General features: G+C 45.0%; 1 protein-coding gene across 1 annotated transcript in view; it reads left to right on the forward strand.

Annotated features, from left to right (window-relative positions):
* FAM227A (family with sequence similarity 227 member A) overlaps positions 1-17121 on the forward strand; it is a 59801-nt gene extending 42680 nt beyond the window's left edge. The window contains exons 13-16 of the mRNA XM_025881556.2: positions 4131-4288; positions 6314-6466; positions 14549-14689; positions 17010-17121. Of these exons, the coding sequence (XP_025737341.2) occupies positions 4131-4288; positions 6314-6466; positions 14549-14689; positions 17010-17085 (528 nt within the window). The 3' untranslated portion in view covers positions 17086-17121. The remainder of the gene's footprint in view (positions 1-4130; positions 4289-6313; positions 6467-14548; positions 14690-17009) is intronic.
* The last annotated feature ends 1072 nt before the right edge of the window (positions 17122-18193 follow it).

Below are 18193 nucleotides of genomic sequence, written 5' to 3' on the forward strand. Positions count from 1 at the left end.
ATGATAAAAAAGACAGACAGACATGGGTTCAAATCTCTGTGCTGCATCTCATCAGCTGTGTTACTTAAGCGGGTTGTTTAACTTTTCTGACCTTATTCTATAAAATGGGGAAAACAGGGGCACCTGGGTGGCTCAGTTGTTAAGCGTCTGCCTTCGGCTCAGGTCATGATCCCAGGGTCCTGGGATCGAGCCCCACATTTCATCCAGAGTGTCTGCATCAGTTCCAAGGCCCTTTGTGGCATCATGAAGTTCATCAGCATCGAACTGGGCTGGAGTTTTTAATAGAGCCAAAACAACTTCCTCGAGGTGACCAGAAAGGGCTTTCTTCAGAGCTTCAACCAGGGGCTTTCCTTTTTCTTGGAGATATGCTACTTTGATCTGTCAAGGACTGTGCATTGTTCCTCAGAATGTCAATGATGGTTGCTTCATCCACACCTTTAACTGTTACCACATTATGCAAAGCAGCAACATCCGAGGATGGACTGAAGCTAGATAGGGGCTCACTGCTGACCCAGGACCGCCTTTGGATCCCTTCACAGTTTTAATGTGTTCCTGCTCTTCATTTTCACTAAACCAGGCCTGTTTAAGGAATTGTCAAAGAAGTATCTTTTTTCCCCCACCTTCTTCCAAAGCACTAAAGAGAGATTCTCCTCTGAACGTTTCCCACTCTGTCCTCGGCCAACTTGAACAAAAACTGGAAGAACACTGAGTAGCTAGAAAGTCTGAAATTGAGTCCAGGCACGAGGAGAAGAATCATGGCAGTTTCAACCCTCGAACCATCTCTTCAAGGTGACATGCTGGGATGGGTGAACCCCCATGTGTTTTCAGTCTATATTTTACCCCACTCAAGATTCAAAATCCCAGGAGCAGGAGTTTTGACTGACTAAAGCTGATTCCATGAGCCCTGGCTCTAGCTGGGTAGGTGGAGGCAGGCCCTGGCAGAGCCTGTGAAGGCCTCTGAGGACCCCTCCAGTGCCCTCATGGGGGAGCAGGACTTTTGACTTCACAGTCCCCTCAAACCCAAATGCAGTAGAGGGCAGGTAAACTCCCCCAAGCACAAGAATCAGGGCCTGTCAGGAAAGGAGGATGGATTCTGGGCAGCCAAAAGAACAACTCTAGGATAAATGTAGAACTAAATTAGTGGATCCTGGATTCACTTTGGAATTTTCTAGACTTTGAAAAAAAATTTTTAACTAAAATTCATTAAAGCAAAATGACTGCTATCTACCATCACCATTGTTTCAATCTTTCAAGAAGAAGAAGTACTTAACACAAAAAAGGAGAAAAGGTAATCTCAGAATAAAAGAAAGGCCTTAAAGTGAATAATCATACTCTATGTCAGATTTATTGCAATATTTTTTTTCCTTGTTGCCCGCATTTCACTGGAGACCGGTGAACACAGATTGGCCCCCAGTTTGGCGGTAGAGTTTCAGGAATCATTAGGCTAAGTGGTCTGTAGGTTCCTTACTAGCCTCAAGTTTTTGTGAACCCAGTGGGATCTTGCTGTTAAATAGTAGTTCTCCACTGCAGGTGAGTTTGCCCACTAGGAGACTTGGCCACACCTAGAGACAATTCAGGTCATCACAACTGGGGGTGAAGGAGGAGAGAGTCCTACTAGCATCTAGAGACCAGGGATGCTGATCAACATCCTACTATGCGCAGGACAGCTCCTGCCACAAAGAATTATCTGGCCCAACATGTCAAAGTGATGAGGTTTAAGAGACTGTGCTATAGATAGAAAAAAAAAATCTCATGAAGCAATTAAAATGGAAAGTACTAGAGAAGAGTGCACTCAGGTGTTGCCACAGCCCTTATTCACAGGGCAGACTTTTTTAGTTAAATTATATCTGCTTCTTTAAAATGTATTGTTTCTTTAAATACAAAAGTAGTACATACTCATTATTGACACTGTTGGAAAAAGGCAGAGGAATAATAAGCAAGGAAAACAAGTCACTCTTGGCCCCAGCCCCTTCTCTTTCCTGCGATACTTCCCTCAACTATACCATGACCGAAGCGGACTTTTTGATTTTCCTGCCCCACTAACCTGTTCCTTCCTGGACCCTCCCACCCGAACAACTGGCACCTACATCTTTAGAGTCATCCTTGACTTCTTTCCTCACACTCAACGTCAAGTCCTCCAGCAAATCCTGCCGATTCTGCTTTCACAGCAGATTGCCAATTCCATCACTTCTAACCCTCTCTGCAACTGCTCAGCTCAGTCCCAGCCCAGCAGCCGCCACCCCTGCAGAGACCTCTTGACCACTCTTCACGGCCGCTTTCTCTACACACCAGTCAAAGGAAGTGGGAGAGAAATTAATCCAATTCTGTTGAACCCCAGTTCAAACCTTCCAGTAGCTTCCATCACACTTAGAAAAGATCCTCATTCCTTACCTTCTCATGGCCCTCCCTGACCACCCCATGGAAAGTGTTCCTCTCCTCCCCGGTCTCCCTTCCCACAACTCCCCACCCCTTGCCCTGCGTGATTTTTTTTTTTTTTTGAAGATTTTATTTATTTATTTGACAGAGAGAGAGATAGCAAGAGAAGGAACACAAGCAGGGGGAGTGGGAAAGGGAGAAGCAGGCTTCCCACCGAGCAGGGAGCCCGATGCGGGGGCTCGATCCCAGGACCCTGGGATCATGACCTGAGCCGAAGGCAGTCGCTTAACCAACTGAGCCACCCAGGCGCCCCACCCTGCTTGATTCTTATTTAAGCACCTATTATTCCATAATGTCACACTATTCCTTTATTTGTTGAATTGTTTATTATCTTTGTCTCAGTGTAATGCATGCTCCATGAGGGCTGGAATTTGTCCTCTTCTCGGTTAAATCTCTAGCACCTAGAACGGTGTTTATACATGATAGTGACCCAACAAATATTTGCTGAATGAATCATTAACATTTTGGTAACTATGTTTCCAGTCTCCTTTCTTTCTTTTCTTTTCTTTTTTTAAAGATTTTCTTTATTTATTTGACAAAAGAGACACAGTGAGAGAGGAAACACAAGCAGGGGGAGTGGGAGAGGGAGAAGCAGGCCTCCCGCCCAGCAGGGAGCCCGATGCGGGGCTTGATCCCAGGACCCTGGGATCATGACCCGAGCAGAAGGCAGACGCTTAATGACTGAGCCACCCAGGCGCCCCTCCTAACTTTCTTTTTAACTGATTTCTTTCATAAAGAATATATAATGCTATCTACCCGACTTTGCATCTCAATTTTTTCTTTTTTTTTAAGATTTTATTTATTTATTTGAGAGAGAGAGTGAGAGAGGAGTGGGGGGAGGGGCAGAGGGAGAAGCAGGCTCTCTGCTGAGCGGGGAGCCCGATGCGGGCCTCTATCCCAGGACTCCGGGATCATGACCTGAGCAGAAGAAAGACACTTAACTGACGGAGCCACTCAGGTGCCCTATTTTTTTTTTTTAAGATTTTATTTATTTATTTGAGAGAGAGAGCATGAGGGGGAGGAGGGTCAGAGAGAGAAGCAGACTCATTGCTCAGCGGGGAGGCAGACATGGGGCTCAATCCTGGGCCCCTGAGATCATGATCAGAGCCGAAGGCAGATGCCTAACTGACTGAGCCACCCAGGTGCCCCTGCATCTCAATTTTTAAATCTATTAGATCTGAAGCTATCTCTTAGGACCAACTCTTCATAAACATTTTATTTATTTTTTTTAAAGATTTTATTTATTTATCTGAGAGAGAGAGAATGAGATATAGAGAGCACAAGAGGGAAGAGGGTCAGAGGGAGAAGCAGACTCCCTGCTGAGCAGGGAGTCCGATGTGGGACTCGATCCCAGGACTCCAGGATCATGACCTGAGCTGAAGGCAGTCGCTTAACCAACTGAGCCACCCAGGCGCCCTCTTCATAAACATTTTAATAGCAGCATAACTATTCCTTGGTATAGAAATATCTGTATCTTCTTGAACATTCAGGTTATTCTAATCTTTTGCTATAGTCAGTATCTCTGCAGCAAGCATCTTAGTACTTAAATCTTTTTTCTTTAATTTGGGTAATTTCTTTAGGGTAGTATCCTAAAGTTGGAGTTACTGGACAAAGAACATTATTACCTTTACATTTCTTAATCCATGCTGTAACAATGACAATATGTAATTTTTTCCACTCTCTTTCCTACTCAGTCTCACCCAGCCTGCAAAAGCCCTGAGCTGATTCCAAACTTCTTCAACCTTTATGGGAAGAGCCCTCTGATTGTGTACTTCCTCCAGAATTATGCCTGTCTGCAGCGGTGTGGCAAAGACGTGTTGATAGTCAGGAGGGAAAGAACCAAGAGCATCCCATATCCTTTCCACCATGGGCAGGGCACATATTATTCCAGGCCTCTGCTTCCTCCTCCCAGAAGCAAGGGTGTGGAAAGGTACCCAGCCCTTAACCCAGTGCCTGGCACATAGTGCGTGCCCATCAAGGGTAGCCATTGATATGAGCCTAAGGCTCAGAATCTTGTGCGTTTTAGTTCCAAGTCGGCCTCATGAACTGGCTGCGTGGGATCTTGGGCAAGTCAAATTCCCCTGGGTGCAAAATCTCTTCCTGTCTACCAGAGAGAATGCTAACTAGGTACTCGAACATATTTTGCAGCTCAGTAATGACTCCCAGATGCTCACTGACCCCAGAGTATGTATTGATCAGGATTTGGGGTCCAGACATGTGTTTCTTCTACCATCCTCCTCACACACACACAGCCCTCCTCCAGATCCATCAGCAGATCTCTGGCCCTGTTGCCATTTATTTTAAAGATTTGGCAACCAACTCAGATCTTAAGAAAACAAATGGGACATGTTGGTGTCCTAAGTCCTAGCACTTTACTGTAGGGGGTCAGAACATGGAATCACGTCCTCCTGGACTCAGGAACCAACTCAACTGTTGACCAGCTGAGTGATCTTAGACAAATTTCAGCTTCTCTCTGAGCTTCATTTTTTTCATCTGCAAAATGGGATAGCAACAGCTGCCTTCTAGGGCTGTTTACACTGAGTTCAGGCACAGTAACAATAGAGGCTTGGCGTAGAGCCTGACAAGTAACAAGTGCTTGAAACGTTACCTGTCTGCACATAGCTCCCCACCTGGAGGAGCTTCCCAAATGAACTAGGTAGCACTTGTCTATAGAGCTCATATCCCCAAACTTATTTATATGCCTAACAGCTCACATTTCATAGCACTTTATCGGTATATAAAGCACTTTCCCGTATACACCTCACTGCTCTGTAGACTGTGTAGTGTAGTGGAAGGAGCCTGGGTTGGGAATACACAGCTCCAGATTTGAGTCCAGCTCAGCAACCGACTGACCTTAAGATCTCATGTGCATAGCTTAACCTCGGAGCTCAATATCTTTTATCAACTTCCATGATATTGGGAATGAGGCTTGAGACTGACAGTTGAAATCCATTCCTCTGGGCGCCTGGGTGGCTCAGTTGGTCAAGCAACTGCCTTTGGCTCAGGTCATGATCCTGGAGTCCCGGGATCGAGTCCCACATCGGGCTCCCTGCTCAGCGAGGAGTCTGCTTCTCCCTCTGACCCTCTTCCCTCTTGTGCTCTCTCTCTCTCATTCTCTCTCTCTCAAATAAATAAATAAAATCTTAAAAAAAAAAAAAGAAATCCATTCCTCTTCACCACTGTAATAATGGAGTAAGAATTGTATTTATTTGCTTATTTTTTTTATTGAAGTATAGTTTTTTTTTATTGAAGTATATACTCACAACTTATTAGTTTCAGGTGTACGACACAGTGATATGACAATTCTATACATTACGAAGTGCTTCCCATGGTAAGTGGAGTGAGAATTTTATTTATTTTTTTATTTTTTTTTAAAGATTTTATTTATTTATTTGAGAGAGAGAGAATGAAGGATAGCACAAGAGGGAAGAGGGTCAGAGGGAGAAGCAGGCTCCCCGCTGAGCAGGGAGCCCGATGCGGGACTCGATCACGGGACTCCAGGATCACGACCTGAGCCGAAGGCAGTCGCTTAACCAACTGAGCCACCCAGGCACCCCGGAGTGAGAATTTTAGACAGCAGTCTGAAAAGAGCATTTCCTAGCCCTTCCATCAGCAGGAGGAGAAAAGGGCTTTGTTAAAAGACCGGGAATGGCCTGGCCATTGGGGAGGATAGCCCCTTGCCTTCCCCAGTAGGCCATGGCCAGAGAGCAGGAGTCCTTTCCTGCCCAGATTTCAGTGATCTGGTCCAGAAAGAGGTCATTTCCCCCACTCTGCCATCTCCCTCCCCCACCGCCCCATGCAGTAGGCTGTTCTGCTGGTAATGCTCAGAGTCAATACCAACTGAGAGTGTGGGCTTTTCCTTGACGGCTGATGCCACTGAGTCCGTCCTGACGTATGCTGAGGTCATCAACCTGACCCTGAGCAACATGAAGAAGCGGAGGGATAACCTCCGCCAACTGAGCTGGCTCCACTGGAATGAACGGAATTATTTCGATGAGTACCTAAAGGGACTGCAAGAAAACTTCCTCAGGTATTTAAGGGGCATTAGGGAAGGGGCATTGTTTGAGTTGTCTGAGCTGAGTCTGTCTATTGTTGCACATGACAATTAAAAAAAATTTTTTTAAAAAGATTTTTACGTAATCTCTAAACCTAGTGTGGGGCTCGAACTCACAATCTCAAGATCAAGAGTTGCATGCTTCTTGGGGCGCCTGGGTGGTTCAGATGGTTGGGCGTCTGCCTTCGGCTCAGGTCATGATCCTAGGGTCCTGGGATCGAGTCCCGCATCGGGCTCCCTGCTCCTTGGGACCCTGCTTCTCCCTCTGCTTCTCTCTCTCTCTCTCTGTCTCTTATGAATAAATAAATAAATAAAATCTTTAAAAAAAAAAGTTGCACGCTCCACTGACCAGGCTGACCTGGCGCCCCTGCACATGATAGTTTCATTTTTACATGCATTTTATTATTTATTTATTTATTTAAAGATTTTATTTATTTATTTGACAGAGAGAGACACAGTGAGAGAGGGAACACAAGCAGGGGGAGTGGGAGAGGGAGAAGCAGGCTTCCCGCTGAGCGGGGAGCCCGATGCGGAGCTCGATCCCAGCACCCTGGGATCATGACCTGAGCCGAAGGCAGACGCTTAACGACTGAGCCTCCCAGGCGCCCCTTTACATGCATTTTATTTATTTATTTATTTAAAGATTTTTATTTATTTGACAGAGAGAGAGAGCGAGAGAGGGAACACAAGCAGGGGGAGTGGGAGAGGGAGAAGCAGGTTTCCCACGGAGCAGGGAGCCGGATGAGGGGCTCGATCACAGGACCCTGGGATCATGACCTGAGCCGAAGGCAGATGCTTAACGACTGAGCCACCCAGGTGCCCCCCTTTACATGCATTTTAAAGTTGTATTTATTTTGAGAGAGAGAGCAGGAGCAGGAGGTGCAGAGGGAGAGGGGGAGAGAGAATCTTGAACAGACTCCCTGCTGTGTGGAGCCGGATGATTTGGGCGGGTCTCACGACCCTGAGATCAGGACCTGAGCCGAAACCAAGAGTTGGACACTTAATGGACTGCACCACCCTGGCGCCCCTGCACATGACAATTTTTAATTGGGGGCCTGGCCCTGGGACTATCTTAAGCACTTTTCTTGTGGTCGGAATGTAAACTCCACAATAACAGAGACCAGATCTTTCTTTTAAAGTTATTCTTTTCTAACTACAAAAACATTTATGTTCAATGAAAACAAACAAACCAACCTGGAAGAGCACCTGGAGGCATACATTGCCAACATTTTTCTATAAATCCTTCCAGTCTTTACTCCTGGGCCCATGGAGGTGTATCTTTAAACAAAAGTAGTAGAGACATAACGTCAATCTGGTTTTTAGACTTTGTTTTCCTACTTAGCATATTATGGATATTTTCCTGTGCCTTCTGACTTTTTCAATATTTTTATTTTATTTAGAAAATTTTCAGACCTTCCAGAAATGTTGAAAGGATGGTGCAGTGAACACCATATGCCTGCACTGCGTTTACCAATTATCCACATTTTGCCACATTTTCTTTCTCTCCCTAGTAATTAGGTCAAATTCATACTTCCCCGTGGTGCCCAAAATATCCTTTTTGGTTTTACTTGCTGCCCCAGGATCCAATCAAGGATTGGGAATTAGATTTTGTTGTTATATCTCTTTGGTGTCTTTTCATCGATAACAGTGCCCTGCCCCCACCTTTGTTATTATGCCCTGAAGCAATGATCACATTATTAATTTTTTTTTAATCACATAGACTTTTTTGAAACGCTTAAGCCACATTCTGGATTTTTCTGATTATTTCTTCAGGGTATCATTTAACTTATTTCAAAATACCCTATATTTCTCATAAACTGGACATTGGGGTGCTACTAGATGCTTGATAAGTTTCAGGGAAGATCCCTTTGCCAAGGACACCTCACAGATGACGTTGTGTGTACACAACTGCGCTGCGTCAGGAGACACTCAGTGTCAGGTCAGCCAGACAGGTGGTCTCTGCCAGACCTCTCTACTGTAAGACCCCTGTTTTATGTAGTTAGTCTGTAATAAGTGGTGTGATTCTCTGAGACTGAATGCATCTGCTGTCCCCAAACCTTTGCCCAGCGGTTTTAGCATCCCTCTGATGGTCTTTGCCTGAACCAATGATTATAGTTGGGGTTGCAAAATCGTGATTTTCTACTTCCATCATCCCTTCTCCCTTTATTAGCTGGCACTTTTTTTCTCTAGAGAAGAGCTCACCTTCTTCCTTTGCTCCTCATCTCTCTCATGTCTTCTCTGCCTGCTCCCGTAACTCTCTCACATGGACATCCGGGCTGCAAAAGGAGCTTGGGAAATATCTGGCAAAGAGAAATGAGATTTCCGTGCCTGGACCAGAGCAGAACTGGCTGGGCACTTCATTACCCAAACTAGCACTGGATTCGGTTAGCAGGGGAGGAAAGGGGAATTGCTGTTGGCTAGACAGCCATTGGCATCTGCCATCACAGGAGAGAGAAAGGAAACAATAAATACATAGGTAGCTGCTTTGTTTTGCAAAGTGATACAGTTGAGTTATTTTCAAACGATGATATACACACACACAAAAACAAGCCCCACAAAAATGCAGTGTAGCCTAAAAGTTCATCAAAAAGTGAGGAGCACCTGGGTGGCTCAGTTGGTTAAGCGACTGCCTCTGGCTCAGGTCATGATCCCGGAGTCCTGGGATCAAGTCCCTCATCGGGCTCCCTGCTCAGCAGGGAGTCTGCTTCTCCCTCTGACCCTCTTCCCTCTCGTGCTCTCTATCTCTCATTCTCTCTCTCTCAAATAAATAAATAAAATATTTTTTTTAAATGTTAAAAAAAAGATGATTGGTTTAATAAGCTCTTGTACGTGCATGCTCTGCAGCCAAGAAAAATGGCCATGTTGATCTAGTATTCTTATTTTATAAGGAGGGGTGGTCACAACATATTATTGGACCAAAACAAAAAAAATCAGGGTATAAAATAGTGTGTGTAAGAAGCACAGTTATTTAATGCCATTTACCGAAGTGAAGGTCAAGGACAGAAACTTAGAGGGCCACCACATATGTGGGGAGGACACATGGGGCCAAGGAGAAAGAGTGGCCAGAAGGAAAGGAGAGCCTGCACGTAAAGGCACACCAACCATGAAGCTGAGGGAAGAAAGGGCAAAGGGAAGTAAGGGTCAGCAGCAGGGGTGCCAGATGCAGAAGCCTGGGGCTGAGACAGGTTTGGTGAGTTGGTAGAGAATGGTCTTAACAGGGCTGAGGCCAGACACCAGAGCCTGGAACACTGGGGGGAAGCTGTGGCTCCCCATGGGTGAATGAGACTACTAGAAAGCAGAAGGAGCAAAATCCTGCACTAAAAAAGGCAAGATTGGATGGTGAGTAACAGGGCCATTTCAATGTAAAGTGGAAGACCCAAGCCTGTGTGAAGCGGGAGAGGTCAGAGAGATGCAGGGGAGGGAGGAGAGGGTCAGGACTGGGGAAGGGAGAGGACCCAGGAACCGTTCTTTTTCTTTTTCTTTTTTTAATTTATTTATTTGGGAGAGAGAAAGAGCATAAGCAGGGGGAAGGGCAGAGGGAGAGGGAGAAGCGGGCTCCACTGAGCGGGGAGCCTGACGCGGGGAGCCTGACGCGGGGAGCCTAATCCCAGGACCCTGAGATCATGACCTGAGCGAACCGTGGATGCTTACCCTTACCCGACTGAGCCACCCAGGCGCCCTTGCAGGAATTGTTCTTTAGGGCTCTTTGTTTCTGCCTCTGTTACTGTGGTTCATTATGCTTTGTTTCTTCTCTATTTCACTCATTGTTCCAACAAATATTTTCAGCAACTTCTATGCACCAGGTATTATATTCTGTTTATAACATAGATGTTTTGTAATGTCTGTCTCTCCCAAAAGTTGTAGCAATTCTTGGAAGGTGGGATCCTTGGAATGGCAGAGGCTTAGGGTTTTTTTACTTACTGGCTCTGTGACATTGGACCAGTCACATATATCGCTGAGCTTCCATTTCTTTGTTGGTTAAATGAAGATAATATTTCCTACTTTGGAGAGTTGTATCAATCAAGTAAAATAAGGCACATAAAGCCTGTTTATAGGACCAAGCCCATAGTAGGTAATTCTATCACTTAGAATTAGGTTTAGCTTCGAGTGACAGAAGAACTCAAAATAGTGGCTAAAACAAGATACAAATCTATTTTTATTATTTAAAAAGGAGTCCAACAGATATGGCAGGTCACAGTGTCAGGGACCCAAGCCCCTTTTGTCTTATTTCTCCATAATCCTTCACCCATGATTCAGCCTCATGGTCTAAGATAGCTGGTCAAGCTCCAGCCATCAGGTCCCTATTCCAGCCAATAGAAAGGAAGATGAAGGGGCCTGGGTGGCTTACTCGTTAAGCGTCTACCTTCAGCTCAGGTCATGATCCCAGGGTCCTGAGATCAAGCCCCACATCGGGCTCCCTGCTCGGCAGGAAGCCTGCTTCTCCCTCTCCCTCTGCTTGTGTTCCCTCTCTTGCTGTGTTTCTGTCAAATAAATAAAAATCTTAAAAAAGAAAAAAGAAAGGAAGATGAAGTCCAAAGAAATGCATACCTCTTGGGCGCCTGGGTGGCTCAGTTGGTTAAGTGACTGCCTTCGGCTCAGGTTATGATCCTGGAGTCCCGGGATCGAGTCCCACATCGGGCTCCCTACTCAGCAGGGAGTCTGCTTCTCCCTCTGACCCTTTTCCCTCTCGTGCTCTCTATCTTTAATTCTCTCCCCCTCCCCAAAAAAAAAAAATAAAATCTTAAAAAAAAAAAAAAAGAAATGCATACCTCTTGTGAGTCACAAGTGAAACTTCCATTTTCATTCCATTGGCCAGAACTTAGCCTCCATAGTTATACCTAGCTATGGCATGAGCAAGGCAAAAATAATTTAGAACTAATATTAAATTTAATCAAGATTAAGTCTACAGCGTATATATTTCAGAAATATATAAGGACATCCGTGTTTAATAAAGGCATCCTTATCAGGTGAATTATAGTATAGGTATTTTAAGTCAGTACAAACTATAATTATGTGTTAGCAATCTCATTGCTAAATATATCCACTTTAGGGCGCCTGGGTGGCTCAGTTGGTTAAGCGACTGCCTTCGGCTCAGGTCATGATCCTGGAGTCACTGGATGGAGTCCTGCATCGGGCTCCCTGCTGGGCAGGGAGTCTGCTTCTCCCTCTGACCCTCCCCCCCTCTCATGTGCTCTCTCTCTCATTCTCTCTCTCTCAAATAAATGAATAAAATCTTTAAAAAAAATAAAAAAATAAATATATCCACTTTTTGTTGGATAAGGCATTATCAAGAAGCTCAGCCTGCCTTCTGTTAACAGAGTGATTCTCAAAATTTTGTCTACAAAAGAAAATGGTGTCCTTGGAACACATCTGTGCTGATAGGGGCACCTGGGTAGCTCGGTGGGTAAAGCATCTGACTCTTGATTTTGGCTCAGGGCATGATCTCAGCGTCCTGGGATGGGGCCCTGCATCGGGCTCCAAGCTCAGTGGGAAGTCTGCTTGAGATTCTCTCTCTCTCCCTCTCCCCTGCCCCTCCCCCGACCCCCTGCACTCTCACTCTCTCTCTCTCAAATAAATAATCGAAAAAAACCCAAACCCACATCTGTGCTGTTAGACATCAGGGCAGGGCTACCCGCAGGGAAGTAGGGTTTGAGTAGGGTACGGATAAGGGGGCTTCTGGGGAGCTGGCAATGTTCCGTTTCTTGATCTGGGTGCTGGTTACATGGGTGTGCTCAGTCCACAAAAACTTGAGCTGCACATTTAGAGTCTATGAACTCTTTGGTATCTATGTTCCAAAGGAACATATTAAGGAACTCCTTATATTGGTGTATTCCTTTTCTTTGTAGATTATAATGGTTTTGTAGTTACCGTATTTTTAAGAGTCATGTCTGGAGCGCCTGGGTGGCTCAATTCGTTGAACGTCTACCTTTGGCTCAGGTCATGATCCCAGGATCCTGGGATCGAGTCCCACATCGGGCTCCCTGCTCAGCGGGGAGCCTGCTTCTCCCTCTCCCTCTCCTGCTGCTCCCCCTGCTTGTGCTCTCTCTCTCTCTGTCAAATGAATAAATAAAATCTTTAAAAATAAATAAGTAAATAATGAAAGAGTCATGTCTAAAAGAGATACCTAATGAAATGTTTATGGATTAAATGACATGGTATCTAGGATTTGCTTGAAAATCACCCATTTGGGGTGGGGATGGGGGTGTGCGCAAGGGAGTAATGGATGATTCAAGATTAATCCTGTGTTGGTAACTATTGAAGCTAGATAATGGCTAAATGGTGTTGATTATGTAATTTTCTTTACTTTTATATATTTTTGAAGCTTTTTTTTTTTTAATGGTGTCCATAACAAGAACAAAAGGTGACAGGGGCGCCTGGGTGGCTCAGTCATTAAGCGTCTGCCTTCAGCTCAGGTCATGGTCTCAGGGTCCTGGGATCGAGCCCCACATCGGGCTCCCTGCTCGGCGGGAAGCCTGCTTCTCCCTCTCCCACTCCCCTGCTTGTGTTCCCTCTCCCGCTGTGTCTCTCTCTGTCAAATAAATAAACAAAATCTTTAAAAAAAAAAAAGAACAAAAGGTGACAAATGCCCATATGGAATATTAATTGCAGGTGGGCTAGGACTCCTTTGGGACCTCAGGTACTAACTTATTTCCTAAATAGAGTATATCAGTTAAGAGCACTGGCTTTGCAGTTGGCCAGACCGAAGCTCTGTCTCACTCTCTATCTGAATTATGTCCATCACTTAGCCTGTGCGAGGCTTGGATACCGTCTGTAAACAGGAACACTAATAGTACTCACAGAGTAGTTGTGGATGAATGGAGATGTCTAGCCTCCATGCCGGGCTCAAAGGAAGTACTCAGTAAATGCTGACTGTCAGAGATGATACCTGTGACTCCATGCCATGGAAACTGGAGGGTCCAAAGCAGCATAGGACTCGGAGTTGAAAGTCTGCAGCTGGGGAGACCTGGAGCAGTCCCCCTTAGAAAAAGCAGTCCAGGGGCACCTGGGTGGCTCAGTCGGTTAGGCATCTGCCTTCAGCTCGGGTTGTGATCCCAGGGTCCTGGGATCGAGCTCTGCATCGGGCTCCCTGCTTGGCGGGGAGCCCACTTCTCCCTCTCCCTCTGCCCCTCCCCCTGCTTGTGTTCTCTCTTGCTCACTCTTCCTCTCTCTCAAATAAATAAATAAATAAAATCTTAAGAGATTTTATTTATTTGACAGAGGGAGACACAGCGAGAGAGGGAACATAAGCGGTGGAGTGTGAGAGGGAGAAGCAGGCTTCCCGCTGAGCAGAGAGCCCGATCGAGCCCTGGGCTCGATCCCAGAACCCCGGGATCATGACCTGAGCCGAAGGCAGACGCTTAACGACCGAGCCACCCAGGCGCCCCAAATAAATAAAATCTTTAAAAAAAGAAAAGAGAATGTGATCATAACAAGGACAAATGCAATCTACTGCTGTTCTTTGCCTCTTTGTTGCAAGCAGAAGCAGGCTCCCCAGGGTTAAGAAAAAGTTGTGGCAGAAGATCCCAAAGTAAGAACGTTGTATCAACAGAATTTCTTCCTTTGACTTGGGAGAAGTTGCCCATTGTTGGAATAACCATTGGTTTTGATACAGGCAGGTTGAGTCTGAGGATCCAGAGGAGGCTCCCCCAGGACCAGCCAAGAGGGTCCTTGGCTTTACGCAGGATAGAAATCAAATGCTAGGGGCGTCTGCCTTCGGCTTAGGTCATGGTAGACGCTGAACTGACTGAGCCACCCAGGTGCCCCTCTTTCAGATTGTTGAGTTCTTCTCCTGTCCTCCTAATCTGAGTACATGTTCCTTGAATTCAGGGACCACATCTTATTCCTCTCTATGTCCCCAAGGACTGATATGCCCCCTAGCACACAGCAGGGGCTCGGGACTGAGTTGCTGCTATGTAGTCAGCTCTCTACTTCAGTCAGTTGCTCTTGAATGAATAAGTTTGTAAATATTTGTCTCTCTTTACATATGAAAATAGGAGTGAAAAGATCATGCTGACTCTTCAGTATTTTTCCATAGGTGCCTTTGTGATTTCTCCACAGGGAGGTCAAGAATATCGATCAAAAAGCATTAGATAAAAAGAAGGCAAACCACATGTTCATCCCACCTTCAACCTTCATTGAGGTATCTCCCAACAAGAAATCTGGAGGAAGTCTTGAGAGAGAGACTGTGTTTCTTTTAAGGTTTGTTCTGACAAAGACCATGGAAAACTGGAAATATGAACACTGTCAGAATTTTTTTTTTTTTTTAAGTAGGCTCCACATTGGGTGTGGAGCACAACATAGGGCTTGAACTCACAACCCTGGGATCAAGACCTGAGCTGACATCAAGAGTCAGATGCTTAACTGACTGAGCCACGCAGGTGCCCCTATCAGAATTCTTAATTTATATTTTATTAACATATAATGTATTATTTGTTTCAGGGGCACAGGTCTGTGATTCATCAACCTTTTTTTTTTTTTTAAGATTTTTATTTATTTGACAGAGAGAGAGACAGCAACAGTGGGAACACAAGCAGGGGGAATGCGAGAGGGAGAAGCAGGCTTCCCACTGAGCAGGGAGCCCAATGCACCCTGTCATCATCAGTCTTATACAACACCCAGCACTCACCACAACACATACCTCCCCAATGTCCATCACCCAGCCACCCTCTTTTTTTTTAAAGATTATATTTATTGGGGTGCCTGGGTGGCTCAATCAGTTAAGTGTCTGCCTTTGGCTCAGGTCAGAATCCCAGGGTCCTGGGATCAAGCCCCACATCGGGCTCCCTGCTCAGCGGGGAGCCTGCTTCTCCCTCTCCCCTTGGTCCTCCCTGCTGCTCATGCTCTCTCTGTGTCAAATAAATAAATAAAATCTTTTAAAAAAGTAAAAATAAACACATTCCTTTAAAAAAACCCAAAAAACCCATTTTAAATGATGTTTTGTAATAATTATTACTACTTTATAATATTATTGAGGTGTAATTTACCATAAAATTTGCTCATTTTAAGTATACATTTCAATTAATTTTAGCAAATTTACAGAGTTTGGCAAGAATTGCTGCAATCCAGTTTAGAACTTTTTCATCACCCCAGAAAGATCCCTCATGCTCAGTTGTAGTCAATCCCTGTTACCCTCTCCCTTTTTAATAACCTCCCTGGAAATACCATTTAATATTGCCACTTTATTTCAAGGGTCAGATATTAGTCACATGGTGATGTTAGTTTCAAAGGAGTCTGGGAAATGTAATTTAAAAAAACTCTGGGCACATTGCCATCTTAAACAAAAACTGGTTCCATTGCTAAAGAAAAAGGGAGAGTGGATGATGGGTTGGTAACTAACCATCTCATCACAGATAGATGGTGTTATAGTCTCCATTTAGAGAAGAAGAAACCAACTTAATGAGTGAGAAATTTACCCAAGGAAACCTTCCAATCTTAAGTCTTCCACTTTTAATTTTCCTTTGATCGAGAAGACCACAATTTTTTGATAATCGCAGTTTAGCTTAAGACCCACCTGTTTGAGCCATGGAGTCTTACAGGATCAGTGGTGACTCAATTATCTATCAGAAACAATCTTTTTTTTTTTTTTTTAAAGATTTTATTTATTTATTTGAGAGAGAGAATGAGAGATAGAAAGCACGAGAAGGAAGAGGGTCAGAGGGAGAAGCAGACTCCCTGCTGAGCAGGGAGCCCGATGTGGGACTCGATCCCGGGACTCCAGGATCATGACCTGAGCCGAAGGCAGTTGCTTAACCAACTGAGCCACCCAGGCGCCCAGAAACAATCTTTCTGACATCCACCTGAGATTCTCAGAAATCTAAGCCAACGCAGTTTAATTTACCAATGTTATTGTTGTTCCCTCAGACTTTACTATCTTCCAAATACCTCTTTAATCTTACTAACTCCTTGCTGACCTTTAAAACCCAGCTCAGGGGCACCTGGGTGGCTCAGTCGTTAAGCGTCTGCCTTCAGCCCAGGTCATGATCCCAGGGTCCTGGGATCGAGTCCTGCGTCGGGCTCCCTGGGAGCCTGCTTCTCCCTCTCCCACTCCCCCTGCTTGTGTTCCTGCTCTTGCTATCTCTCTCTCTGTCAAATAAATAAATAAAATCTTTAAAAAAAAAAAAAACCAGCTCAGGCATCAAGCATCTGACTTGCTTACTCAGGGTACCCATTATGTGCCCTGTGCTTTCCTGATCGTGCTCCACAGATCTTAGCCTACTCAATCATAGAGTTGTTTGTCCATCTCCCTAGATTGAAGATTTGGCCGTAAGGAATCTTGCCCTGGGTGATCTTGTTTTCCCGGGGCCAAGTCCAGTGCCTGGCATCCAACAGTACCTAGAAGACAGATGAGGGGATCATGCAGTGTGTTCAGCATTCTGTTCTGGTTATTTGCTGTCGCTGTTATTGGTTCCTTTGTAAACTTTTCCTTTCAATATCTGTCAAGATTCCAGTGACACCTTTGAAGAAATCACACTGAATTTTTGAGCCAATTTTTGTTAAGTGTTTTTTATTTCCCCCACAGGAAGGAAAAGGAGAGGGAAAGAGAAGCAAGAATGAAGTTGGACTGCTCTCCCTTGTCACTCTCAGACCTTGACTAATTCTCTCCCCTGGGACTGGGAAGCTCTGGCAGGAGCCCTGATATTTCTACCAGGTAGGGTAAAACAATAGGAGAAAAAGGAAACTGTGGCCAAAGACTGAGAAACAGAAATAGCTATTCCCAGGATAGGGGAAATATTCCATCATAGTTTTTCCTAGGCTGAGCGAAAAGCAGGAGTGGGGAGTTTTTGCTTGGGTCACTACCTTTATTCATGGATTTACTCTTTTTTTTAAGATTTTATTTATTTATTTGAGAGAGAGAGAATGAGAGATAGAGAGCACGAGAGGGAAGAGGGTCAGAAGGAGAAGCAGACTCCCCGCTGAGCAGGGAGCCCGATGCGGAACTCGATCCCAGGACTCCAGGATCATGACCTGAGCTGAAGGCAGTCGCTTAACCAACTGAGTCACCCAGGCACCCTGAATTTACTCTTTTACCCATTATTTTATTTAAAATATTACAACTAACAATATTAAATGATAATATAATAACGGCTTTAGTCGTTAACTAAACAAGTAAGCTGAACGCATGAGAAACATCACCTCATTTTGACCTTTATAACAGCCATATGAGGTAGACATTACCCACTGCATCTTACACAGCAACAAGCCCAGGTTAGAAGAGGTTTCAGGGGCGCCTGGGCAGCTCAGTCAGTTAAGCGTCCAACTCTTGATTTCAGCTCAGGTCATGATCTTAGGGTTGTGAGATGGAGCCACGTGTCCCGCTCTGCGCTCAGTGCGGAGTCTGCTTGAGATTCTCTCTCTCCCTCTCCCTCTGCCCCTCCCCTGCTCTCTCTCAATAAATAAATAAAAGAAGAAGAAAAGAAGAGGTTTCAGAAGTTCCCTGCAATAGACACTGGGTAAAATACTGTAGTTAACACACAGTCCCTATTTTCAAGGAGCTCATAAGTCTGGTAGAGAGAAGGCAAATGTATCAACAAATAAACACCCTAAGCTCTGGAGGTGCTTTTAGACAGAGGGGGCCCCAGGAGCCATGCAGAAACTTTTTTTTTTTAAGATTTTTTTGAGTAATCTCTACACCCAACATGGGGCTCAAACTCACAACCCCCGGGCTCAAGAGTTGTACGCTCTTCTGACTGAGCCAGCCAGTGC

Source organism: Callorhinus ursinus, unplaced genomic scaffold, assembly GCF_003265705.2.
Source record: "Callorhinus ursinus isolate GAN/ISIS: 27379988/994484 unplaced genomic scaffold, GSC_fseal_2.0 scaffold48, whole genome shotgun sequence".
In the NCBI taxonomy this organism is placed as follows: domain Eukaryota; kingdom Metazoa; phylum Chordata; class Mammalia; order Carnivora; family Otariidae; genus Callorhinus; species Callorhinus ursinus.